A 27,786-nucleotide genomic window follows, 5' to 3' on the forward strand; every position below is an offset into this window, starting at 1 on the left:
GCTAACCACCTTCTTTCCCCACCTACCTTCCTTGCTCTCTCCTCTCCCGATCTGGATCAGGAGCTGGTCGGCGCCGCCCAACCTGCCCTCCCCAGCTAGCCGGCCGCCTTCTCTCCCTCCTACTGTCGCTTCCTCTCCTAGCCTCCCTCCCTACTCCCAACCTCCACCGGCCACCACACGATTCACACCCCCTGATCCCGCGGGCCGCGGCACCCATTCTATTGCCTCTAGGCCCCTAGCCTCCTTCCTCCCAACGCCGGAGCGCCCCTGTCTTCTTCCTCCTGGCGCAAGAGGTGCCGCGCGCGACCGTGCTCCATGTGTCCCCCGCAGCTCCTCCATCCCCTGTCCCGACCCCAGATCCGGCGAGGAACCACCGCGCGGTGCCTCAGCCATCGCCGTCGAGCTGCTCTGGATCGGGCAACAGGCGAGCCCCCGCGTGGCCATGCTCTGGATCCCCTGTCTTCCTCACCGGATCCGGCCTTCGCCAGCAACATCGACACTCAGGAGGTCCCGCCACCGCATCCTCGACCCGCCACTTTGCCTCCGCGACACGACCCGCTGCCGCGCTCCTCACCTTTGCTTCCTCTCGTCTGTGGTGGAGCGAAGAACCCCTGGATCCGTCAAGCTCGGCTCCCTCTTCCAGCCACGCGACCCCGCACCTCCCAGCGTGGACGCGTCCCATGGCGCTCACCCATGCGGGATCCCCCTCCCTGGACTCCGGCAGTCCCCTTCCCTGTTCTTCGTTGACGGCAAGCAGTGCAGGTTGCTCTTCATTGCAGGTCGGTTGGATCGTTGCTGCAGTACCCAAATCGCTGGGTTTTTTCGCTGCTGCTTGCACACATCACCGGAGGTTCACCAGAGCACCCCCTCGCAGCTCTCTCCTTCCCCAACATGCAGTTCACCGGCGACGGCCTTCAGTTTGTTTTGGTTGCTGTCGATGCCATCGTCATAGTAGTACAGTGTGCTCATGATGGTCTTGTGTGTATGTGTGTGTTTTGCATGGTACCCAGCCAGAGGCCTATGTTCCTATACAAATGCAAAAATAGCATAAAAATGAAGTGCACTGCTGTTGTATCCAAGTTTCAGTTCCCCTCGATATACATTGGACATACAAAATAATTGTGTCGAGAGATTCACTTTTGTCCACAGAGGTTCAGTTTCTATTGCGTGAGAGGTTCACTTCATGCCTTTTTGTTTTCTTGAGGTTTGCTCAACTGTACTATGCGTTCCTTTTCGTTTTGAAAAAATAACAAAAAGAATCGCGCGCAGTCCTCTATCATGACATTGCAGTGCGCTTTCCCGTCTGATGCAGCACACTAATAGGGTCCACTTAACCCTATGAATCAAGTTAGAAAAGGACAAGAAAAATCATGCTAGAGAAAGACAAGAAAAATCATGCGATGCACTTAGACTTGTGTCTAGGTTCATTTTTCGCTTGATGTGGTTCACTTAACCTCTTCTCTACCGTACACTCTTATTCATAAAAAAATAGAAAGAAAAAGACAACAAAAAACTCATGCGGTTCACTTACGCCCAATGTGGAGTAGAGAAAAAATGTTACCGAAACGATAAAAAAAGTAATGAGGTTCACTTCTCCATACTTTTGCGTTTTACTTACGCCCAACGTGAAGTGCGGTCCACTTGCTCGCCTGAGAAAATTTACGTCTTAATAAAAGAAATGATGAAGTTCGCTTGCCCGTTTGATGCAGTGCGGTTTTCAGTTTAAAAGCAGTGCAGTTTTCTTCCTTGTCTTCAAAAATTTACGTCCCACAAAATAGAAATCATGCAGTCCGCTAGTCCATCTAATGCAGTGCGGTTTTCACTCTAAAGGCAGTGCGGTTTCTTCCTCGTCTTCAAAAATTGACGTCCCACAAAACAGAAACCATGCAGTTCTCTTACCCGTCTCATGCAGTGCAGCTTTTCGTCGGTTGCAGTACGGTTTTCAGTCAGATGAAGTACACACGTCGATTTGGGTGTCGCAAAAAACAGAATGTCCGCATTTCGGTAATTCGAAATTCCTCTTAAACCGTAAAGAATTAGAGAGAGTGTTCTACATGAAAAAGTTGCGCCTCGTTGATATCTTTCCAAGGGCGTACCGTTTGAATCATTTCGACTAGCGGTTTGTAAAAAATTCACGAAAAACGGCCGCTGCCACTCGTCGTCCGCCGCACGATTTTCAAAATTAACTTAAAACTGTAAGGAATCTCAAAAACAATTCAACATATGAAAGTTGCGCCTCGTCCATAGCTTTTTAACGGTATATTACACGCCTCATTTTAACAAACGGTTAAAAAATTGGAGCGAAAACAGTACCAAAAATTTGATTTTTTTTGAAAAATAGAATTCCGCGATTTAGTAAATTTGAAATTGCTCTTAAACCATAACGAATTAGAGAAAACAATAGTTATGAAAAAGATGCGCCTCGACGATATCTATCCAACGGTGTATCATTTGCCTCATTCCGACGAGCGGTTTAGAAAAAAAGCGAAAAAAATGCTTGCTGCCACTCTTTGTGGGCCGCACCGTTTTCGAAACTGCTCTTAAACCGCGGGGAATCTCAAAAAGTGTTCAACATGGCGAAGTTGCGCCTAATCCGTAGATTTCCAGCGGTATATTACGCGCCTCGTTTCGATAAACGGTTAAAAAATTAGAGCGAAAACAGTACCGAAAAAATACTACGCGCAGTTTTTTGCGACACGAAGTTCACTAGTCTCTGTAATGCAGTGCTTTTGCTAAAGAAAGTGCAGTGCCCTCGCGTTGAGCATGCAGTGCGGAAGTGTTATCAGAATAACTATTCTGATAATATTATCAGAATAGACGGGCTATATATATATATATATATATATATATATATATATATATATATATATATATATATATATATATTATCTGGCCCGTACCAAGAAGCACATCTTAACCTAATTTTATGTGCTTTCAACAAGTTGTCTGTGCTCAAAATTAACTTCTGCAAGAGCATTTCCGTAAAATAAATTCTACGTGAGTTTTTTTTTCTTGGTGAAGACTCTTTCCCTGCAAATTCAGAACTTGTCCCTTCAAGTATCCGAGTTTTCCTATCCACTTCAAGAAACTCAGGGATGCTGACGAAAAAGAGACTGGATAGCTTTGAGAAGCGCCTAAGTGTATGTACTTCCTAAGAAAAACATCTCTTAGTTGGAGACGCTTGGTGTTAATAAATCCCATACTCATCAGCCTTCCTATGTAGTATTGTACATTATATATCTTTTTTCGAGATGCCAAGTGGTACATAAAAAGCTCGATCACTCCTTAATGAATGGCATGCATAAATGATATACTCCTTATTTCAAAATATAAGGTGTATTTTTTTAGTATTACATCTTGTCAAACATACAAAGGTTTGACTTCTGAAGAAATGCATACACCTTATATTTGGAAAGGTGGAGACTATATATAAACTCGCAGATTGGAGCATATTATGTAGGCACCGATATCATGTTGGCTTGAGAAGGCTGCTTTGCGAGTGATTTCTAGGCTTTCTCAACCTGGTGAGAAAAAAATACACGTAACTATGGCACACGCCATAAGCACTGCTCCCTGAGTAGTTCCATCAAACCTTTGCTCCATTTATACAATCTGGTCACAGGATTGCTCTAGTGCATTTAACCGTGAACAACACCAATGTAATCTTCGTCAAAACGGGGCTTTCTACACGAAATTACTCTGGCATGCCGAGAAAGTTTCCAGAGTTCTATTTCCCATGAACAACGTTTTTTTTAAGGTACAGGTAGGGCATTAGCCACCATCTTTGCATGGCATCGACGTCACTTAGTCTGTTAGACAGTTCATGCATCATGCAGCTTTGCATTGGTTTGGTAATTGGTAGCATGTGTGATGTGTGAGCCTCTGGACCATATCCGGCTAAATTTCGTGTTTGACCCTTTTCTAAAAGTTGATCGAGATCTGACCCTACTTTGTAAAAATTTCGGGATCTGACGCTTTTGCTACCGCCAAGGTCCATATGGCGGTAGGGTTGCATGCCCTATTGTAATTTTTTTTTCTAAGTATGAAACACAGTGTGTGCTCGCACCTACCGCCGGACACCTTGACCGTAAAGTTGTACAGCCTACCGGCAGTCTGTTTGGCGGTAGGGGTGTTTCCTACCATCAGGGTCCCTGGCGGTAGGCTGTTACACCCTAACGCCATGGACCTTGGCGGTAGCAAAAAGGCCAGATCTCGAAATGTTTATAAACTAGGATCAGATCTCGATCAACTTTGAGAAAAGGGTCAAAACACGAAATTTTGCTACCATATCCATCTCAATCCAAACCTGCAGCTGAGTTGAGCCTGATCTAGCTCCTTTCCACGTTAGCAGCCAGCAGTTTATTAATCACCTGGAGCATGCTTGAACAGCTTCAGTTTTCTGCATACGTATGTACACCACCATTATTAATCATATGTGTAAAGCTGCAAGGAGAGTTGCAATGCAAATTTGCTTCTTGATTAACACTTGTTTAACCTTGAGCAAGGAGGGATACTTATTTGCATGCACACATGAGAAGCACTACGTACTATGGGCTAAACTAAACTAGCTAGGGAAATTCAGGCCTCAAGATTCGATCGCTTTAGTATAGTAAGTAACAGTTCTACGCGCTTCTCCTTGATGATGGAATCACCGAGGCATCAATTCTTGCGTTAGAAATATTAATTAGGGATGCTTTGCATTTGTCAACATTTGTGTGCTCATGACAACCTCATCAAGCATTACATGATTAAGGGAATACCAGCTTTCTTTACTAGTACATGCAACTACCTAGCGACAGGAGAAGGCTAGGATAACTACTACACTTGTAAAGCACCCGGTATCGAATTATTTTTAGGAATCTGTCAAAACCCTCCTTATGGAATATCAATTCTTCATATCCCACAATGTGTCCATTCCTGGCTAACATGGAGAGAAAATGTGGGTTATCTTGCAAAATAAAATAGAATAAAGTCAGAAAGTATTTTTTTAAGAGACTATGTCTCCACTATATATGTATATGAAATCAAACAAAAAATTAAGGTTAAAAACCTTAATCCCGTGATACCAGACACGTTTAAAAAAATGATCTACTAATATCCACGATAAAGAAACTAGTGAATCATTTATTTCTTTAAACTGGTGTTGTCACTGAATAGCATCTCCGTAAAATGGTGTAAAGAGATGGCCTAAGGTCAAATATATATCCTCCCATGATATATACTAATCCTACATAACTAATAATTGTAATTAATTCATGAAGCTTTAGCGAATTATCTAACCATTAATATGTTTTGAACTATGTATTAACTCTCATTCACATTATTCAACACAATTTTATTCTTGAGACAAGCCATGCATAAGCCATGCGTCATTGTAGAACTATCCATAGAATGCAAATTGTAGTCATATGTACAGGAATATCTAGGTGTATAATTATGTGAAGAATTCGGCTTGTAACAACAGTTGGCAAGTCAAGATATCCTTGCTACTACAAAAAGCATTTAATATAGAATAATAGCTAATGGGCGCTACATCAAAGTAACTTGTTAAAATAAGGAGAAGAACACCAATGCAAAGTTCTCATCATCAAAAACAGTTTAATATGTATATTCTTTAAGTAATATAGTACCAGCTAGCCAGCCCTGATAGTGTACTAAATTTCCATTTTGATACGCATTTCAAAGTTCAACAAGTTTATCCTAAAACTCAAACTATGGTGCTAGGTCCAACTTGAACCTAAACTATGAAACAATACAGATTACCCTAAACTTTCTAAAACTGTTCCATTCCAACCTAACTTTGTTTGGGTAGTATTTTGGAATTTTGGGGTATCAAATAATGTGAAAACAATTCATAAATTTAACGAATTCGATGAGATCTAGGAATTGCGAGTAGTAGTTTATCTAAAAAATATGACCTTTTATGTCATGTGCAAAAACGACGAGAGATATAGGTTCCTCTTATTTTATGTAGAATATGACTTTTAATTTTTTTGAATGATTTTTCACATGCTCCCAATTCCTAGATTTGCCTTGTTTCATGTTTTTAATTCATTTTCTTGGAAATCCTAATGTGTAGCTTCGTCCAAAAATAGTCCTAAAATCCAAAGATATTTAGGACATACAGAATTAATGATAAATATGGAAACCTGGAAGCCCGAACAACTAACATGATTATTTGTTTTCCATACAAATTCACGAGATAATAAGTTTTTCTTGATTTTTTTAGATGGCACAATATCCATATATTTTTTATCAAGTTCTGCAAATGATCATGTCATAACATTTCTTTAACATACAGAACCTGTCACCCTTTTTAGAAGACCATAAATACAAGCAACTCTTCAAAATGGGGTCCAAGTGTTCCTGTTAAATTGTTTTAGTATCATAGGGTTTATTTTAGATAGTGTTATAGTTCACGAATATGGACCACACGATAGTTTATGGTTCATAGTGGAAACTATTCAGATCTTTTTGGTAATCATGAACGCCATACTAAAAGAGGCAACTGATAAACCACAAGCTTCATATTTACTTTACTCCAATTATATACTTACATTGAACCACTTGACCAAAGGATTTTTTCAATACCCAGAAAATCTGCGGTAAGTAGCTCTAGCGAGCAACCAAAGCCACCAAATTAATGAAGCACAAAATTAATCACCCCAAAGAAACTATTTATGTTCCATGGCATGCCCTCAATTCGGCACGCATCTACCGCCCTTTCATGTCCTTTTAATTATTTCTCATGAAATTCCTAACGTGCACAATCTTTCCAAACTATTTCCAAAGAAATTTATGACATTGAGAATTAATACTAAAATTGAAACCATGGGGAGAAACAACCAACTAGTATGATCATTTGTGTCTCATGCAAATAAACGTGATAAATGAACTTCCCTTAATTAATTTCTTCACATGACTTAAATAGTTATATTTTAGGTTGGATTTTTGTAGCTTATCATGCCATAGAGTTTCCTAAATATGTGAATTAGTTTACCCTTTTTTGGAAGGCCAAAAATACAAGGCACTCTTCATAACCATGTTTTAGTTCATTTTAATCGGCTTTTGAATTTTCAGGGTTTTACTGTGGATAGTTTCAGAGCTCGTGGTTCAATTTGAAGTGTTGGACCACATGAAAATTTATGTTTCAAAGTGGGCATTTATAAAAAAATAGTTTGGTAATATTGAGCACATACTAAGAGAGTCAAGACAACATTGAGCTACTTGGCCAAAGAATATTTTTTGTCAATTTAACCGGACAAATAATAACCGAAAAACCTGAGGTAAATAGCTCTGGTGAGCCTCCAAAACTACCAAATTAAGCACAAAATTAATTATCTCAAAGAGATGATTTATGTGCTATGGCATGCCTCCCATTAGGCACCCATCTAGTGCTACAAAATATGGATTTATCCTTCATGAAAAAAGATTAAAACAATTTACTACCAAAGTACACAAAATCAACATGAAAAAATCAACTAACTAAAAGAGATCCTAAAAGTGGAAAGTAATTTAGGGCATAGAGAATTAATTCTAAAAAGGAAAACATGAAAAAACAACCAACTAATATGATCATTTGTGTTCCATGTAAACACACAACTAAACACAATAGGTAATTGAAAATTTCTTGATTGCTTCACATGACATAAATAGTCATATTTTTGGACGAATTTGTGCTGACTGTCAAGTCAGAGTGTTTCCTGAATATATGGAACCTTTCGCCTTTTTTTAAATGCCTCAAATGCAAGACACTCTTCAATACTAGGTCTGAGTTCATGTTAAATGGTTTTAGAGTTTTCTGGGTTTAATGTGGTGGACAGTTGCATAGGTCACGGTCCAATTTGGAACGCACGATAATTTATGGTTCAAAGCGGACAATTTAAAAATATCAAAAAAAAAGGTAATAATGAACACCTACTAAAAGAGGGAAGATGACATGGGGCATGAATTGATAAATCACGAGATCCATATATACTTTACTACAATTGGATAATTACATGTTGAGCCACTTGACCAAAGGTTTTTTTGTCAATAATAACCGGGCAAATAATAACCGGAAAACCTGAGGGAAATAGCTCTGGTGAGCCTCCAAGCCACCAAATTAAGCACAAAATTAATCATCTCAAAGAAATGATTTATGTGCCATGGCATGCCTTTCACTGGGCACTCGTCTACTGCTACAAAATATGGATTTATCCATGCATGAAAAAGGAATAGAAAAGGGGTAAAAAAGAAGTTACTGCCAAAGTACACACAGGAAAATATTGTACTATCCGGCAAAAACCCGGCAACGGAGTGGGAGATGGGGTAGCTAGACGCAGTCCACCTCCATGGTGCCGGTATCCAGGAACTGGTGGAACGTGTACCCGCCGGCAGCTGCGTCGTGGCCGCACTCGTCGTCGCTCTCGCTGCTGGTGCCGTACTCATCGCAAGGTGGATGGTTCAAGTCGAGCCACAGCCCACGCTTCATGCCGACAACGGCGTCGTCGCTGCTGTCGCCGTGCTTCTTGATCGCTGCTGTCGGCGGCGTAATAGCCATGACGCCACCACCTCCGCCTACGGCCATGGCACGGTGGCGCCGCATGTGGCCACCGAGCGCCTGTCCGATGGCGAACTCCAGCCCGCAGACAGAGCATCCGTGCAACTTGGGCTTGAGGTTGCCCCCGTCGTCCAGCCGTGGCTTCTTGTGGCTGGCCCGGTGCCCGCCCAGCGCCTGGAACGACGGGAACACGCGGTCGCACGTCTTGCACACGAACACCCGCTCCGGGGCGCGGTCACCGCGCACCGCCATCGGCATCGGCATGGGCATCGCCTGCTCCCGCGACACGAGCAGCAGCATGCGCGCCATCTCCTTCTCCTCAAAAGCATACCTCTTTGTCATTGCTCTGGACCAATTGATCAATCTCTGAAACTCTAAAGATGATGATGATGAAGATGAAGAAGCTGATGAAGAAGAAGTGCATCAAGCCGCAGCTGTATTTATAGGCCATTTGCACCATAAAACAAATAAGCCAGTAGTAGCTAGGCAGTAGTGACACTTAATCTAGTATATGTTTCTCCAGTTAAAGAAATGCACAACTTGGCCCTAGAGATAGATGAAGAGGGAAGCAACGGCGTCGAGTATCTCCTCGAAGCCGCTGCTCACCTCAGATGCAATGCAAGTGGTTCGAAATCAAGCCACTCTAGAGCCTCATGCAACGCGTCGTGAGCTCAGTGCATCCCTTGGATTAACAGAAAATATATGTAGCATGATGATGCACATACCTGTGCACGGCCGCTTCAGTAGTTCAGTTCAGATCAACCAAAGGGGCTTATTCAGGTTTGACCTGTGCACATGACTCATGAGGGCCTTTATATATTCTCAAGGTCAACTGTTTCCTCCTCTAGTGTCCTGTCTTGTTTTGGAGAGACTGAAAATTTCAATAGCAGAATCTTTGAAATGTGGCAGGATAGCATATCAACAAGTGCACTTCATATCAGAAAGGAAAAAAAGGATCAGTTGAGAACTGAGATGAGATTATGACATGCTACTTTGTGTCAAAACTTTTTATTCCTTTTTTTGTAGATTATGACGACACGGTACTTTGTGTCAACGAAGATCCCATTTTCCTTTTCCTGGGATAAATTGTGGTCCACTGAATCCTGCAGAGTTTACTTCTGTCAGTCCCATCAGTTTTGGTCGTGACTACCTAGGCTGATTGGTATGGCAACCTAGAATTGCAATTAAATTAGTATCACACCGAAGATCGCTGAAGATCGCCTGCTTAATGATGCTCTTATCAAACGTCTCATGCCTGCTCCAAATGGCACATGAAACAGTATCTCTAGATCTCTTCTTATTTTCCTTATTTTTTCGTTAGGGGCATCTAATACCTTTTGCACTTGCAATGCTGGTACAGTGTCATAGATGGCTCTTCCAGTCAAAAGTAGCCAGGCTAAACTACCATCAAGTAGTGGCATCTGAGACTGGACATTAAACAAATCCAACTCTTCATGTTAAAATTAGCGGTTATCACCGATGATTGGTTCTCGGGGTTGCTTCCGTCCACACCGCACTAGCTGATTGGACTGAACTGATCAATAATTGTTGCTTGATGTCAGCAAGAAAGTAGCTTGGCTTAGTTGTGCATCCTTTACTTTCTAGTTTTCTAATTGCAACTTGTGTTAAATAGTGTCTTCTGTTGCTACTTCAGGACTTGAGAGTTTGTGGCGTCTCGGTTTGTTCCACACAGTGGAAGTGTTTGATGGGCATCAAATGGAATCTTGCCCCTGTTCACATTTCAGAGATAAGAAATGAAATTACTAAATGAAGATTCTATGTCATGGATCTCATCAGACTCTTGGTTATGTGATGTTTAAACCTTTTTTGAGAGTAATTAGTACTTAAGACTAAATTAAGAGTCTAGGAAATCCATCATGTACCTGCTTCTCAGTACTTGAGATTCTCCAGATAAGTAGTGGCACTGCTAGTAGTACACAGATGACAACGCACATTTTTTCGAATCCGTTCGCTGCGTCTCATAATGCTGGATGCAATGCAAAAGAATTCGCAAAGGCCAGTAGGCAAGATGGCCCTTTGTGCACCCTCAAGTAACATGATCCTTCGGTGCCGACGGTACGCTCAAGCCAGTATTATAAAAGGAGCAATTATTCTCTGCTCGCCAACTGTCCAGTTGATATAGAAGATTCAGATAACTTGCTGAGCACACATTTGCCTGAGGAACAGAAATGGCCAATTTGCAGTTTGCTGAGCACACATCTAGATGCTGCCGATGATTGGCGTTTCGAGGCTGGAGTTCTATTCGCCCCAGCAACTTACGCTCATTGGTTTAGTAATAATAATCACCCTGACAGCACATAACATGTTAACATAAGTTACTTCTTTGTCCCTCTCAAGTCAGAATCTGAACTTGGAGCTTGCGCTGCATCTGCCGTTCCCCGCATAATTGAGCAAAGATACAAGTTTGCTTCCCTCTCAGCATAAACAACAAGAACAAGCCCCGCTATTTGCCGCATAAAATGCTCAAAAGTAGAAGTTTGCTTCTTGGTTTGCCTCAAGATTCAGCAACATCTGAGATTCTCAAACCCCTGTATCATCATGTCAAACCTACGCAGATTGCTAACTGGCACACGGCTTTGGTGCCCAATGCTCAGAATTGCTTGTGTTGACTTGCTTCCTATGCTAGTTATACTTATCTGATGTCTTGGTACCAAAGAATCAAAGCAAATGTTTGGTACCTTTGTGGTAATTGTTTTCTCACTTTGTCTAGCATGCCGGGCACAACATACATCACTAAAATATAAATTGAAGAAGCAATGTCAGCCATCATTTCTGAAGGAAAAAAAACTAGAAAGGCCGGTAAGAGCGATCGAGGCGTCGAGCGGTTCCAGTTTTCTGCATCTACTTTCTGAGTAAGCAATGTGCTGACCACCGATGCATAAGAATCTTCAAGGGAAGGGGCACTACTTTAGATGCTGCTGACTGATTCCAAAGGTTAGCTAGTACACAATATGATATTAGGCGTGCGTCACCGCTTGAGATTGCAGTTTGGGGTCGCGAAGGGGCAGAATATTCCTTGATGATTCAGGGGGCAGAATTAGCACCACTAATTGCAACCCCTTGCTACATAAGAGCCAGCATCCTAATTTTATGAAGAAATGAGAGAAGAGGAATCGGGACAGCTATACTTCTCATTGATTTTCTCCAAATCTTGAAAACTTGAATTGGACTGGCAAATCAGAAAACAATGACCTGCTATAGGCTAGGCAGTAGTGCCCTGTTTAGAACCCTAAGATACTGTTTTGTTGATTCAGTTAGCTTGCCACGTTCTATCCACTTCAATTATGTGGTGCAGCTCTAATCTGCACCAACTACAATTAGAAAAAAAAAACAAGGTGGAGTTCAAAAGCAACTATGAATTGTATAGTTGGAGCTAGTAGTGCTGTGATGCAACTAAGCATCAGTGCAATTGTTTTTATCCATTGAAAGAGAAATATCTGATTAGCACAGCACACGGGATAACAAAGATGCGTGACTTTTTTAGTACAATCAGTCGTAAGCAAGGATTCCAAAACCGGATACCAGAAAATACCGGTTAAATATGGGCGGTAACTAGTTTTTCTTTTACGGACAGTTCCATCCAGCAATCAAATTTAAACTCAAATATATGGATTTTTTTTTTTTTGCCGTACTGCTCAGAATTCAATTCCAAATATCTTTTTTGGGGTGTGTTTGTTGCAACTGGTGCATCTGATCTCGGTTTCCCTATCAAGTAGTGTTCGGGATTTCCAAAATAAATTCAAGTCATACACACATCCAGTGCTAACAAGGAAAACATGCCACATTCATTGCCCGATTTGGATTAGCTATTCACACGAGGTTTGCCTTTTTGTTTTGTTTCTCGAGCTATATTTGGAGTTGAGATTTGGAATCTTGTAACACAGTAGAAATATTCCTTTTCTACATCCACAAAATTTTAAGAATTTTTGAACAATTCTAAATAGGGCAACCAAGGTCGGGTGCACCACGGGGCGCCCGATGCACCAAATATGATCCTTATAAGGAAAGGATGATGATCCTTTCTTTCGATAGGATTAGGATCCATCTCACCTCATTGCAACATAGTGGGGTTATGTGCGCCATTTGCGAGGCGCCAAAATCCTCATAGGTTAACCGAAACCACCTACCAAAGAAATAATGGAAAGTGATATTTTTTTTCTTTGTTCTGCCAATGGATAAAGAAGGCAATTGAAAGTTGACAAGCACAAATCATCGTCATGAACAACCCGTTGCTCTCATGAGTGACAAACTGGGTGAAGAAAAACTTGCTTTTTGAGAAAGAGTTAAGTCATTGTCAGAGAAAAGAGCAGCAGCGGGTTGCTGCGTTCGGGGCTGGAACTCACACTGTTAGAACCTCCCTGCCTGGGAGAAGGAGAGAGAGCACTTTGCTTCTGCCTGGATTTTCTAGGGTTCTTGTCGCCATCTCCACGTAGGTCGCCACCGGTGTGATGCAGACGGCACTGCATGTTGGAGTATCAGGCATAGTTAGTGCAATGCACCTAGATATCCATACATGTCATCACACACATACAAAAGCAAGTGGTCAGTAGTGATTGATTCAGTCAGCATCCAGTAGTAGTAAGCACATTTATGTTGACATCCTAATGCTTTGTAAGATCTCACGGTCTTATATTTTTTGTTTGGTTTCTCCATTTGAGTTCACAAGCCAATACTATCTCTAGTAATTTTTTCAGATGTATCTTCAAAACCGAATGCTAGTTAGCACAGGAACGAAATAATGGTTGGAACAACATATTTCGGATACTGCAATTTGTTCCTGGTATTAATAAGCTGTAATAGCAAATACAGTGCACATAGATTGAGTACTGGACTGCCTAATTCATCACGCAGCCAAACTTTTCCACGCAAAAAAGAATATGACGCAGTCAAAAAATGATAAGGGTAAATGGAAGATACAACATGTGTCTACTGACATACAAGATTGCTCTGTAAAATGTCTCGTGATCATCCTATTGAGGAATCATTTCCTCTCCTTTAGAGGAGAAAATTCTTGGTGCGGCTCGAACGAAGGGGCACTACCAATCAAAAAGTAACTGGTCCACCGTGATCATTTGGCCTTGTTGGGGCATTCTGATGAGAGATGACCAGCTATGCCGCATTCATAGCACGTCCGTCTCTTCTTTTTCTTTGGAGGCGCCGAGCTTGTGTCGTCACTAGGTTTATTTTCACCAGAAACAGCTGAAGGTTCCGTACTTGAGCCACCAACAGGTTTAACTGCTTCCTCGGGATTAATCTCAGTGGCCTTTTTGTTGGGGCAAGCTGACGAGAGATGACCGGAGACGCCACATTCATAGCATGTCCGTCTCTTCTTCGACGCTGTCGAGGCAGATTCAGTATTGGCCTTATTTTCATCAGCTATGACTTCAGGAGCACTTTTATTTGGGCAAGCAGATGATAGATGACCAGGAATGCCACATTCATAGCATGTCCGTCTCTTCTTCGACGCTGTTGTGGCAGATTCGGTATTGGCCTTAGTTTCATCAGCTATGACTTCAGGAGCACTTTTATTTGGGCAAGCAGATGATAGATGACCAGGAATGCCACATTCATAGCATGTCCGTCTCTTCTTCGATGATGTTGTGGCTGAGTCAATATTGGCCTTAGTTTCATCAGCTATGACTTCAGAAGCCTTTTTGTTGGGGCAAGCTGACGATATATGGCCAGGAACGCCACATTCATAACACGTGCGTCTCTTCTTCGACAATGCTTCAGCTGAATCAGTATTATCCTTATTTTCACTGGATATGACTTCAGAAACCTTCTTATTAGGGCAAGCAAAAGAGAGATGGCCAGGAGTGCCACATTCATAACATGTACGGATGTTGTTCTTTGATGAGTCTGAAGTTGCTTTGTCATCTGGTTTCTGGTTCTCTTTCTTTGGAACAGCACATCTGATTCTGGCTGGTCTCCCCTTAATCACGTTCTGGTCAAGCTTCAGACCAATAGCAAGAGATGTGCTATCAGAAAAATCAACATGTGCAAAGCCTTTGAATTCACCTGTCTCCTTGTCTGTTCCAAAACGGATGGATGAGATCTTGCAATCAGAAAAGAACTTCCTCAGATCATCCTCTGTTACGTCCCAAGCTAGGTTTCCAACATATGTCCTATTGTATCCCTCTATCATCTTTGGGGCAAAATCTTCCTTCTCATGGTTAGATTTGACCTTTTCGCGGTTAGCCTTGTAAGGCTGGACTTTCAAAAGGAATCCTCCCCTGTGATTGTTTAACAAAAATGACGTCACTTATGAATCACAACTGAAACAAACAAGGGGTAACATTAAGGAGATGTGCTTACATATCTGCACCATCAAGGGCCAATGCCCTTTTTGCGGCGGCATCAGTCTGCACAAGAAAACTCTGTCAGGTTTCAACTTCCAAACAACTCTAAAAGCATGCTGCTGATGAGTCATGTGAATTAATCTACTCGTGATAACAGATTAAGAGCATCTTGTGGTGGTACAAGCTGACTCCGATGGACTAAAATGAAACTAAAAAAATGTAGATAAGAGCACTGTTCAAAAGTTGTACCACAAGATTCAAGCTACAGGCAGATCCTCCAAACGACGACAATGACTGAAACACACTGCTGATAAGTCATGTGCTCTACCAAGCAGATTAAGAGCATCTTATGTTGGTATCGAGCCAACTCCAATTTATTACAAAAAATTAAATGGTCGATGAGAGTTCTGCTCAAACATTGTAGTAACATAAGACGCAAGGGTACACCACCGCTTACCACCAAAAGACCTTAAAGATGAATGCACTAGAGGTTTGGAAATAAAACCAACAATTTCTACACAAGTCAGACTGCCATACATACACAGTTAATTGAATCAAAACGCCAATGTCATCAAACCTTAAACATTCAGTACACTAAGAAGATGTCTTAGATTGTTCAATATACTTGTAAATTGAACATGCCTGCATGAACATGAACACAACACTAGAACAAAGGGTACTACGTTTCGAAGCTGACCTTGAATGTGAGAATGGCAATACCCCTGAACTTCCCGGTGTCAGGAAAAGTCATGCAGTCCAGCGCAGTGATACTACCACATCCTTCAAAGAAACTTCTAATGTCATCCTCAGATGAATAGTACGGGATGCCACCAACATACACCTTCTTTATACTTTGCTCACTGAAACAAGGAAGCAAATTATTAAACAGCTGCCAACATCCTATAAGAACCTTATCTCCACCCTGTGTACTGCACTCCTTAACAAATCAATAAACATACGACCAGAAAGCAATAAAATTGCCATATCATTTCACAAAGAAACTTCCAGACCAAACAGTTTTTTCGTGGAAGAACAAAGCTCACAACAAAGTCTGATGAGCAAACAATTTCTGATGTACTGTACAGTTACAGCACTATTTGAGTCAACATACATCACTATTTGAGTCAACAGCAAAGCTAGACAGTCCAAGTCCGAGCAACTTCTAACTATGCAATAAGTCCCATCCTGCTATGCTATTCTTAGTCACTAACTCACTGTGTTATTTTAATCCCTCTAATTATTTGCAGAAACAGTGTCTTGTCTTACATGCCTCTGTTATGTGATATCGTCTGTCCTCATACCTATCTAATGAGAAAGAAGGTACTCAAGAACTCTGCCCTTTACAGTTTTAACTCACCTATCTTGCGACACAATTGGATTGTCAGATACACCTGCCTGGCCAGGCTCTTCTGACTTGATTTTCTTCACCTCTTCTGACTTAATTTCCTTCGCCTCTCCTTCCATCTTTGTGGCGTCTAGATTGTGTTCACTGAAACAAGTACAAAAAACATTACATAACAAATGTTAATGCAAGGACCAGACAGGTAAACACCACCGTCTTACACCTCATCGAGATTCAGCATGCCAAAAACAACCCTAGAAAGCAATTAAAGTGCCACTTCACAAAATGAAGTGTTATCTTCCAGCATGGAAGGCAAGCAAAAGGTGTTTTTCTCAGATCAAACCCAAACTAGATAACCAGATAGTTGCTTACGTACTACAGCTCTTCCAACATGATGAAGTTACCAAACTAGATGGATGAAGGCATTTACAATGTTATGACTACTTTTCTGAATGATAAAACTAAGCAATGGCATCTTAACATCAAGAGTTCAACACAGTTCCTATCTACATGGCATGAACCTAACAGCAAAAGAGGTACTCGAGCACAAATGCACCAATTTGTCGAAGCGCCAACTCACCTATCATCTGACACAGCTGCATCAGCGCCGGCCACCTCCACGTCCTGCTTCTCCGCCTCATCATCAGACTTCTTGTTAGCCGCGGCCTCCGCCTCCATCAGCCTCCTGACCCTCCTCTTCTCCTTCTTCTCCTTCCTCCTCTCCTCCCTCCGCCGCATCACCTCCGCCCTCTGCGCCAGGGCGGCCTCGTCCACCACCGCCGGCTCCTCAAGGTCGTCACCACCATCCACTTCCGGGCCCTGCTTCCCCGGCTCTCCGTCAGACTTCTTGCTCGCCGCCGCCTCGGCCTCCGCCAACTTCCTGGCCCGCATCTTCTCCTTCTTCTTCTTCCTCTTCTCCTTCTCCTCCTTCCTCCTCTCCTTCCTCCGCCGCTCCAGCTCCGCCTTCGACGCAGGGTCCGCCTCGTCCACGGCCGGCTCCTCCAGGCCCTCCGCCTTCTCCTCCGGGCCCTCCGCCTCCACCGCCGGAGCGGGTGATTTCTCCGGAGACGCCTTCTTGTTCTTGGCGCTCTTGGTCCGGGGAGGGCGGGGCCCCGGGCGCTTGGGCCGGGGCCGCTTGGAGGCCACCAGCCGCACCTTTATCTTCTTCTCCTCCGCGGCAGCCTCCCCCTCGGCGCCCCCGCCGGGGAGGAGCGCGTGGAGCTTCTGCTTCAGCTTCTTGCGCGCGAGCACCATGGCGGCGGCGGCGGCGGAGTGGAGAGAAAGACAGAGAGAGGGGAGAGGAAGAGACTTGACGAGACGGCGAGGTTTATAGTGGGCCGGGCTGATGTGGGCCTTACATTGATCGAACGTGCGGTTCGGCCCATCAAGGGACGACCCGGCCCGGCCCGATCTCTGCTCTTCTCTTACCCTAGGCCGCCGCCGCAACCCTAGCGAGCGAGCGAGCGAGAGAGCGCGATGGCCGGGGGCAAGATGGCGGCGGCGACGGCGGCGAAGTGGGCGGAGGGGTACCCGTGGAAGGAGAAGCTGGCCAAGTACAAGGGGGAGCTGAGCAAGGGGGTGTGGGGGTACTGGGAGCTCGGGGCGTGGAAGCCGCTGGGGATCAGCGGCCGGCAGCGCGCGCGGCTCCGCAAGGAGGTGCTCCTCGCCGGCGAGGACTGGACCTACGACCCGCCCCGCGGCGAGATGCGCACCAAGCGCAAGGGCCACAAGGTCGACCGCATCGCCGCCGAGAAGTAATGAGCCTCCCCCATTTCCCTCCACCCCTCCCAATCTGCGCCATTTCTCTTCTCGATGCCTGGTTAACTTGGTTTGGTTTGGTTTGGTTTGTTTCCGCAGGCGTGCCAACACCGTTGAGCTGATGAAGAAGATGCCCCAGATGCTCCTCGACTACAAGGTTCGCCTGCTCGCCTCGCCCTTCTGTGCTTCATGTTGTCTCAGTTTGCCATCCGGTGTGCCTGCGCATTGCAATTGTGTAGCAATCCTTGCCGTGTATAATCAATGCCGTGCTGAGCAATCCTTGTATAGTTGTATGTAACCATGTGTTTCCTGGCTGGTATCAGTAGCTTGAGTGTGCTGTTTCAATCATCAGGGTTTATTTGCTCGACGCAAGTCACATTATCAGTGTTTTAGTTATCACTGCTTAATCTGTTGTAAGCATAGCCATAACTGGAGTCATGCGCACTGCAGACTTTGCTTAGATATAAGCCACGAGACATTAAGGCCCTGTTCGGCAACCCTCCGCTCCTTCAGCGCGGAGCGGAGCGCACGGAGTGGCCCTTGAGCGACTCTGAAAATTTGAACTGGATGCTGCTCCGCTCCAGAGCGGAGTTGGAGCGGGGAGAGAGTCCGAACAGGCTCTAAGTAAGTACAAGGGATTTCAAGCCAACTAGTGTTATGATCTTTCTCGGCACTTGCTCGTGGATCTTCCTTGAAAATTTACACTTAAGCCCCATTTCTCCCAAATGCAGCAGCATGAGATACTTAGGCTGCAGCTGGGCTTTCAGTTGCTGGCATACCATTCAAATCAGCTTGATTCATCATTGGAGGCTTAGCTAAACTTCTAAAGAGTTTGCTCCCTGGTCTTATGAGTTCACAAGTGTTTGCACTATACATTTTGTGCAACAATGTGTAAAGCCCAGTAAGCGCTTGCCTGCAAGATGAGACAACCTATTCTGGTCAGCTGCTAGAATGGCTATGGAGCACTGGAATTAAATATCTGTGCTGGTAATTAAATTTCTTGATAATTGCTAGTTATAGTTCATCTTATCATTGAACATGGATCAATTATTAAGGGCTCGATTTGGGAGAAATATATTTTCTTGTGAAAACTATGCTGCCAGTTTAGTTGAGTTCTTACTGAAGACAGCATACCTTGTACTTTAAGGCTACATGTTGTGCACTTGTGATCATTGTGTTCACCATGGCAATGATTAATGTGATTGCGTACAACTTCTCTGTGCCTTGAAAGGAAGCATCTAACTGGTTCTTCTTTTGTCTGTGTTTGCACAAATTGTTATTTCTGCAGAAACGCAGATGGGATAAAAAGATGAAAGAGGAGGAGGCAGCAGCAGCAAAGGCTACTTAGGGACTGGCCTGCTGGTGATTCTACCGTTTGTTGTGGCAATCGGGAAGGAACTCTTAATATAAACATATTCTGCGCACAATGAAACTAGTCTCCCTTTTTTGTTTGATGAGGCCAAGCTGTTGATTAAGTATGCTGCTCTTCCTGAATAAGGTCGAAGGGAGTGTAATGTAGGAATTTCATAGGCTTATTGGCTTTTGCAGTCTTTTTCGCCTTGCTGCTTTCCAACTCTAGTGCCACCTGCCACACTTTGTAATGCATTTTTTTTATAACATCGGTCATATAATCAGGATTCTAGCCTGGTCCCAACCTGCATTGAACCCAACTTGTTTGCTGAAACAGATCAAAATTATGAGTGTGTGTTAGTTATTCTCATGTATCATTGGCACTGCAGGGTTTTTTTTTGTGTGGCAGAAAGGGTCATTCAAGTAAATATATGCCATAGTATAATATGAGAACTGGATTATAGACACCATATAGAATTTTTCCTTTTTTCTTTTGAGATCTGGGAGGAAATGTGCCAGTATATCTAGGCACCATAGAATAGAGTGATGTATAGGGCATATTTAAAACTATTATTGCACACAAGAATGACTCCTCGGTTCTTTATGTTGCTGCACTGGGAGTTGTTGCAGCTGCTAATAATAGACATAGCCTGGGTATGTGTCATATACACACACATTTGGGTTGTGTGGCAGGAAAATCATCAGGCGTCCACAGTGGTCGCACCCGGTTGCATGCATCAAGTCATGAGCCAGGAGGCCCCTCTCAGCTAGGCCCGCTTGAGATTTAACACCCACGATTGCGTTGCATTGCATCTAGTGCTCAAGATTCTATTGCACCATGTTTGATTGCATGCATCATATTGTTTGTGGTCATCTTTTCTCAAGAGTGGTGAGCTTACCAACAAATAACAGCACAACACTTCGATCAAATAGCAAGGCGTTACTCGCCATCTTGTCCAAGCTAACCGTTTGCATAAAAAACACTTGCTTGAAAAAATAGAATTGTCTCGATGGATCTGTTGGGGATGCTGTGAATCACTTTATGACCTGCAAGAGGAAGGAACATTGCAAACTTGCTCTTCCACATCTGTGACATTGCTCAGGTTGACGTTACCGAACCTCGCCAAATAGAGCGAAACCACACATCTAGTTGGAGTGGCAGATCTAGCAAAAAAGTGTTTGCATATCCAACCTCTGATTCAAGTACGAAGTCCCATTATGTATGGGCGTCGAGCATGCAAAAACATCCATATTTAAACAATTATAAAGATTGCTTACAAGCATACAAAAAAGGAGGAAACATTATGCAACATTGCTATGCAAGCGGCGCAATAGCACATGTGGATGCCACGGGCCCTCAACATCACATGTTTTCTGCATGACCCTAACGGCGTTTTGCTTTGCATCCAACAACAAAGAAAATTCTGAAAGATATACAGTATAGAGAAAAGAGAACCTTTCATCCTCGGTATTCCCAGAGTGCTTTCCGCTTTTGGTGTCACAAGTCGATATATTTATTTCATTATATCGTGATAGTTTACTTGTCTTTCTCCAAGCTGAAGCAAGAGGAACTTCAAAATTACAGTACAACCAGACTGGTTGTAACAAGTCGCAAGAAAGAAGGAAGAAAACTTGTTATGCCACAAGCTCAACCTAGCTTGTCGATTATCAGTCTCAACCTCAGGTTACACTTCTTTGTAGGACTACTAAACCTCCCTCAGCTTACACTTTTGGAAGCACTGTCGTGTCATATGGGGTTGATGGTTTAACCTACAAAAACAAAGATAATAACTCCGGTGTAAGAACAATCAATTCACAGAGTGATCGAAGAGTATTTCATAGTCTTAACAGGATTTGCCTAGATACGAATGTATCTAGACACATTTTAGTGTTAGGTACATCCGTATCTAGACAAATCTAAGACAACTAATTTGGGACGGAGGTAATAGATGACATAACATGGCAGAACAAGCAAAAGGGCATACCGCAAGAAACCGTGTGAGCAAACTTGCGCTGCTGGGGTTGAAGCCCTCGACGGGCTTTCCTTCCATGCGTGATGCATGCAACTGTTTCCTCACTGTAGAAGCCAGTGACTGAAACAACAAGTTCCATAGATAGATCACAGCTTTAGATGAAGTTAAGCAACGAGCCAAATGGAGCACAAAGACTATGCTTTTGAATGAAAAATGGAAAATATTGGATGAAGTAAATATATCATGCACAGACCTTGCCCAGCTCCACTCCCCACTGGTCAAACGAGTTGATTCCCCATATGAAACCCTGAACTGCGATCCGGTGCTCATAGATGGATAAAAGCTGAAAGGTACAAACTGTATTAGTACATTTACAAAAACAGTGAAAAGGGGATTTTGACAGCACCGTGCAATCTTGGAAAGGGCAAACAGTGACAAGAGTGCATAGTGACAGGATTGCTGATCCAAATCTCATGAAATAATTCATGATATAGGCTTCATGAAGGCGGAACAAAAACTGCCACTTCAATCACCTTGCACAGCAAGATCATAAGCAAGAAAAAATGAGGAGGCAGCGCAAAGTTTGTGGTGGAAAACATGTGCAGCTTCCACCAGCATAATCTGCCCAACAGATACCAGGACATCTCAAATTTGCTTTCTTAAGTTCTAATATTTAATCAGGGAAAGAAACCAATCAACACAACCATGATACCCATTGTGAACAGCAAAATCCTAATCTTATGTTATTATTTTTAAATGATGCATGATTCATACAACATAATCAGAATCTTGCCACTGAAAAAGAAGAGGATGTACTATACTGAATTCAGGGCTGAACAGCCTGCAACTTCAGATGAGTAGAGAGAATATTATCTGCATACCTGTCCAATCTCATAGGCAGATAATGAAGACAGCAAGAAACTCAGTGATGGCCGGTTGCCCTGAAAAGTCTGAAGACACCAAAACAACAAGAATGCTCAATCAGAAAGGCAACATTTATGGTGACAAGCTTGATGCAGTGGAATAACCATGTTCGAAATAAGTGAATAATCATCACCTTATGAGAGATAAGATTTTCGGGAACTTTCTCGCTCTGTAATTGTTCAGGAGTCTGAAAAGATGAAGTCAACTCTAATAAGAAACCAAAATAGTTCATGAAAAGCATGTTCTCCAAAATGTTGTTGAGCTATTTACCTTTCCATAAGCAAGTGCGTCAGGCTGAGCAAAGAAATTGGACATCAACTCATCATGATTGCTGACAGTTTCCCCTGATAAAAATGCACCATAGAAGTCTTTGAAAGGGCATTTGAAGAACCACAAGCCTAAGAGGCTGCATCTTAAGTTTTCAACTCCAAAAGAGATATTTCAATGACATACCTTTCAAGTAAACAGGCTGCTGGCTTTTTATGACGCCAATGAAATCACAAGGAATAACTCTTCCCTGGAAGTTTAGGTACAACCATTATCAACAAAGGTGCATATCCATTGAAATATATGGTTGCCAGAACTTATAACACATGAAAGTAATCAAGTAGACAAGAGACAGATGTAAGAGGTGCCAAAATGTAACACACATAAATCATTAAGGTAACTGTGAGCATATGAAATCCTAATCCATATGGCATTACCAAATTTGATACTTTAACAGATGAAGTAATTAAGGTCATGACTTCCTGGAAATACTAATTGTGCTATGCAATATCTCCTTGTACAGTTTAGTTGATACAAATCTTCCTGGAAATACTAACTATGATATGCAATATCTCCCTATATAGTTTAGTTGATACAAATTGCAAACCGCTACAGCACTTGGCAACATTACTAGCGAATGTGAAGCTAGTATTTACCTGATGGATTAATTGATAGAAGCTGTGTTGCCCATTTGTTCCAGGTTCACCAAAATCAATTTCACCAGCCTCATATGGAAGTCGAACACCATCAATGGAGACACCCTTTCCATTACTCTCCATGCTAAGCTATACAACATAAATATGCATATGTTATTATGATAAAAAAAGAACAAAAGACAATCTCCATGATGGCAGCTGTTAAAAAGCAAAGCTAGTAATGTACCTGCTGAATATGTGGTGCTAGTTTCTCAAGTGCTTGAGAGTACGGCAATATTGCCTAGAAACAATAATTAGAGAAAATTGAAGTACTCAGATGGAGAATTAGATATAAATTGTAATAGGAAATAACAAGACAATGGGACTGAGTAGCTCACCCTAGCCGGATATCCGAGAAATGAAACATTCCACACACTCAACAAACCAAGGAGTACCTAAACAAAAAGAAAGACCCTGTTACAAGAATGGTTAATGGTGCATCACTGATCGCCATATACAACTCACTTACAGGTATATTTTTCTCAAATGAAGATGTGTGGAAGTGGTTGTCAATGCTGGAAGCACCCTCCAGAAATCTTCAGAAAGAAAAGAAACCAGAGCAGGATCAATTATCATCTCTGTTTACAATGCGAATGAACATTTCCAGACTTCGGCATTGGCATTGGCATTGTCATCCACATTTTGACGGTAAAAATGTTAAACACGGATTATTTACTTATAAACCCTCTTTGGAGCTTTGAGGGGCTTGATGTATCCTAAAACCCACCAAATCTAACCTTGAAAGGACGAGGACAGGAGTTTGACCTTTCTAATTAAGTGTGGGTTTATGGCTTTATGTTACCTGGATAAGTTGTCCCGGAGTTCAAATCATCTAACATGTGTTTACTTTGCATGGTTGTGCACTAAACTATTCAAGATCCTCCAAGCAGTAGATGCTCATAGTGTTCCAGCAGAATTTAACTTATCCTATCTTTCCATTTCTACTTGTGATTAACACAAAAATATCACGTCTTACACAAATTTCCATAATACTATGAAAGAATAGTGCAGCTATCTTGATAAGTTTTGCTGGGAAAGGTATCAGGCCCAGTTATTTTTTTTCTCGTCAGAAATGTCGTATCTTTTTTATACCCACAAGTATTGGTCAATGGTGATGAACACAGATGTGTAGTATCCTTTTTGTAAAGCACCCGTAATACTGTGACAGCTGTCGTGAATGATTATGCATATATGAAGTACTTGCTCTAGTCTGAAACAGCAAAAGTTCATCCTGATTTAAGCAGAGATAATTCTTAAGGGAAATGTTTTATTTTCTAATGAGAAAAAGTGTTACAATCATGCATTGGAGATTTGGAATTTATCTCAAGTAAGAACGGCTTGATAGTATTTAGGCAATGACACCAGGCCAATGGGTCATGATACTCACTTGTTGACCAGACAAGTGAGATGGGCATCTCTGAGGTTACTTTTCTTAGAATTGTTTACTGCCATGATTCCCCATCCACTAAAGCACAATCTCGTTTGGCAGTCATGAAATTGAACCGATGTTCTAAAATTGAAACAACTATTGTCCTTTATATTTCTATTGCCTATTGCCAAAACATGAATTTCACTTCAGGGTGTAATTATAGGTTAAGATGGAGTAACATACTTCTGAACAATTGGAAATCCATACTGAAGAGACAAGGGCAGAACACCGACAGCACTGCAAACTGCAATATTTGACTAGAGTTATGATGCAGAACATAAGATATATTAGTATTAGTAACTTTAATGAAAAGAGCAGTTCTCACCACTATAGCGGCCGCCAACCCAGTCCCAAAATGCAAAAGCATTGTTAGGGTCAATTCCGAACTCCTTGACAAGCTTTTTCAAAAGAAAAAGGTACAGTTAGAAAATTATCACATTAGGATCAGGGTTCTTGACGAAGAATATGGCATGGGGAATGCTCTAACAACTTAGCCAAACATGGAAAACGCAGCAGCAGAACTGCAGATATGTGAAAACAGAATATGATCATGTGAAAATTGGCTGGAAAACTTAAAGGTCGAAAAGTACCTTAAGATTAGTACTGACAGCAATCATGTGTTTGGAAACAGCCTGAGGTCTGAATTAACAAATTTCACATCAATCACTGAGCAATAAGGGTTCACAGCAGGGCTAAAGATGTTTAAGGTATTAAACAGACTTACCCAAGAGCAGAGACAATCCACTCCTTGATAGTTCGAGCATTCAACATTGTTTCAGCTGTCGTGAAGGTCTTTGAGACAACCACAACTGCACATTTGTTCGACAAGAACGATCAGAACTTCTGATGATATTTGTAGAAGCAGAGAGAGTATCTGTGCTGAGAGTTAATACTAGTGAAACATGATGATTACCAAGAGTAGTTGCAGGGTCTAAATCTTTGATGCTCCGTGCAACATCAACTGGATCAACATTTGCAAGACTGCAGTATAACCACAATTGAGCACATATTACTAGATGAAGAGCATATCGATTGCATGAACGGTACGAGAAGTGAAAAATATAGCCACTCAATCACAATATTCAAGATCATGAATGGTACAGAAAGTCAAAAACATAGCCGCTCGATCACATTTTATTTTACTTTTAGCATCTATAGGAAGTGCCAGCACAAAAGGTATGACAGGTGCCGGCAAAAGAAAAACAGAGAGATGCCCCAGTTACACACTTACAATCTCAGTTGTCGGCCTTTGGCACATTCTGCTGCTTCTGGGTCTGAAAAGTAGTAACATTTTCATGGCATATCAGATCAGAATCTGGCAGTAAATAATCTTCAGTTTAGAAGACATAGAGAAGGAGTGGATGACATATTCCTTTACCAGTCTGGAGAGCCGTATGCACAAACAGAGGTCCAAGGAAGCTACCACCAATCCCAACTGAGACAACATTTGTCAACGGTTTCCCAGTTGCCCCAACCTGCATTCCAAGAAGTAGCAGTGATCAATTTTTACCGTTTCTGCTAAATTTGACAGGTTAAGAAGTTTGTCTGAAGAAAATTTACCCATGAGCCACTTCTGAAAGTCTCAGAGAACTGCTTGATTTTATCCTTAACAGCCCAAACTTCGGGGACCACGTTCACCCCGTCACTGTTTATGACTGCGTCTCTTGGAGCCCTGAGAGCCACATGGAGCACTGATCTGTTCTCCGTGGTATTTATCTGACAGACAGATCAATCAAGTCAACTGAGACATGTATACGGTAATACCATCCACCCCAAATTGTTTGTTACTATGAAGTGGATACATTAAAGTAGAGAAGTTGCCATGGCTCATAACTACTTTTCCCAATATTAATATTCGTCTGAATGACATGTACAGATAACAAGTAGTATATGCCGAATAGGCACATGCGATGTGATGGAATAACTGAAGAACGGTTGCAGGGCACGACACTGACCTTCTCGCCTTTAAACATCTTGTCAATCTTCTCCTTGAGCTTTGCGGTCTGCAATAATAAATCCAGTACATCCCAAATTACTCTCCCCACTTACAAAGACAGAAAAAGAAAAAGAGTCTCACCTCTGCCAGCTTGAAGAGCTTGTCGACGGTCTCCGTGGTGGCCTGCTGCCTCGAGTAGTCCAGGAAGACGCCTTCGAACTCCCTGGCAAAATCCAATCCAACGAACGGACCATCAATATCTCAGACACGCGGGAAAGAAGATCGGAAAACAAAGAGGGGCGGGTGCTTACGCCGTCATTGCCTTGCATCGGTCGGCGTCCGTCATGAGATCGCGCAGGTGCGTCTTGTGGATCGCGCCGACGTGCGCCTGCGGTCACGAAACACACACACACACACACACACACACACACACACACACACACGGTGAGATCCTGCCAATCCAATCGGAAGCACACACAAGAGCCGGGAAGAGTGGGGAGAAATCCGCGGGTGACGGGCGGAGGCAACCCGCACCTGGAGGGTCTTCCACTGGTCGGTGTCGGAGATGAGCGCCGGCGACGCCATGGCCGGGCGGACCTGGCGGAATTGAGGCGGAGGATAAGCTGCCTTTAATCCCAGCAAAAAATAGTAATAAAGGCGGACGGATGGATTGGGGAGGAAGAGATAGAAGAGGAGCAATTGATTCGGATCGCGGTAGGTGCGTACCCCTGGAGGATGTCGACGGACGGCGGGCTGCCGGAGAACGGAGCGCGGTCGCGGAGGAGATGACGGATCGGTGGTGGAAGAGAATAGAAGCGGGGAGGAGGAGGGGGAGGAGGAGGCCGTGTCCGTGCCGTATTTGCGGGGCCCGCCTGCCAGAGAACGGCTGGCCAACAGTCCTTCAATAAATAAAAAGGGTTAAAAATCGATGCGGACACCGAGAGGGGCTACTTTCTTTGTCTTGTCTTGGGACATCCAATCTATACATCTTCAATCATGAGATGAGACTGCAACGAAAAGCATCTGATGAGGACATGACTACCTTGAATACGACCAAAAATATTGCATACATACATATTTGTCAGGTAATTTCTAATGCAAACTATTCAATGATCTATTTATGTTATCCAGAACAAAAATACTTCACACACTTTTGTGTTTTGTCTAATTATTACAGGTGTATGGGACATTTGTACAATCCACATATGAAAATAAGGGAAAAGGAGAAGTTTAGGTTGTGTTCAAAAAGT

The 27,786-nt window shown here is 42.7% G+C and overlaps 4 protein-coding genes across 6 annotated transcripts; 1 reads left to right on the top strand and 3 right to left on the bottom strand.

Annotated features, from left to right (window-relative positions):
* Positions 1-8,175: 8,175 nt before the first annotated feature.
* Positions 8,176-10,037, bottom strand: LOC123077412 (zinc finger protein ZAT12). 3 transcript variants are annotated; one of them, XM_044499841.1, is made up of 2 exons: positions 9,268-10,037; positions 8,176-8,908 (listed from the first exon to the last, which is right to left on the bottom strand). In XM_044499841.1, the coding sequence occupies exon 2, from the start codon at positions 8,882-8,884 to the stop codon at positions 8,315-8,317; it is 570 nt and encodes a 189-aa protein (XP_044355776.1). In that variant the 5' UTR covers positions 8,885-8,908; positions 9,268-10,037; the 3' UTR covers positions 8,176-8,314. The 3 variants fall into 3 exon arrangements, with proteins under 3 accessions (XP_044355776.1, XP_044355658.1, XP_044355713.1); XM_044499723.1 differs by having other exon boundaries at positions 8,176-8,916; positions 9,268-10,033; XM_044499778.1 differs by having other exon boundaries at positions 8,176-8,976; positions 9,268-10,032.
* Positions 10,038-13,318: 3,281 nt separating this feature from the next.
* Positions 13,319-17,506, bottom strand: LOC123187491 (phragmoplastin interacting protein 1). Its single transcript, XM_044599363.1, has 5 exons — positions 16,785-17,506; positions 16,220-16,351; positions 15,560-15,722; positions 14,879-14,925; positions 13,319-14,796 (listed from the first exon to the last, which is right to left on the bottom strand). The coding sequence occupies exons 1-5, from the start codon at positions 17,456-17,458 to the stop codon at positions 13,632-13,634; spliced, it is 2,181 nt and encodes a 726-aa protein (XP_044455298.1). The 5' UTR covers positions 17,459-17,506; the 3' UTR covers positions 13,319-13,631.
* A 141-nt stretch (positions 17,507-17,647) lies between these two features.
* On the top strand, positions 17,648-19,632 carry LOC123187510 (uncharacterized). The gene is made up of 3 exons (XM_044599384.1): positions 17,648-17,958; positions 18,062-18,119; positions 19,251-19,632. Exons 1-3 carry the CDS (start codon positions 17,681-17,683, stop codon positions 19,308-19,310), a joined length of 396 nt encoding a protein of 131 aa, XP_044455319.1. The 5' UTR covers positions 17,648-17,680; the 3' UTR covers positions 19,311-19,632.
* Positions 19,633-20,802: 1,170 nt separating this feature from the next.
* LOC123187500 (glucose-6-phosphate isomerase, cytosolic) lies at positions 20,803-27,427 on the bottom strand. Its single transcript, XM_044599372.1, has 24 exons — positions 27,263-27,427; positions 27,071-27,133; positions 26,848-26,924; positions 26,678-26,759; positions 26,556-26,603; positions 26,161-26,316; positions 25,979-26,075; positions 25,832-25,874; positions 25,514-25,581; positions 25,325-25,409; positions 25,191-25,239; positions 24,926-24,998; positions 24,784-24,844; positions 23,641-23,707; positions 23,510-23,566; positions 23,359-23,412; positions 23,133-23,261; positions 22,663-22,726; positions 22,480-22,553; positions 22,343-22,396; positions 22,167-22,235; positions 21,539-21,628; positions 21,298-21,405; positions 20,803-21,082 (listed from the first exon to the last, which is right to left on the bottom strand). The coding sequence occupies exons 2-24, from the start codon at positions 27,119-27,121 to the stop codon at positions 21,035-21,037; spliced, it is 1,704 nt and encodes a 567-aa protein (XP_044455307.1). The 5' UTR covers positions 27,122-27,133; positions 27,263-27,427; the 3' UTR covers positions 20,803-21,034.
* Between the last annotated feature and the right edge of the window lie 359 nt (positions 27,428-27,786).

This window comes from Triticum aestivum, chromosome 1A, assembly GCF_018294505.1.
Source record: "Triticum aestivum cultivar Chinese Spring chromosome 1A, IWGSC CS RefSeq v2.1, whole genome shotgun sequence".
In the NCBI taxonomy this organism is placed as follows: Eukaryota; Viridiplantae; Streptophyta; class Magnoliopsida; order Poales; family Poaceae; genus Triticum; species Triticum aestivum.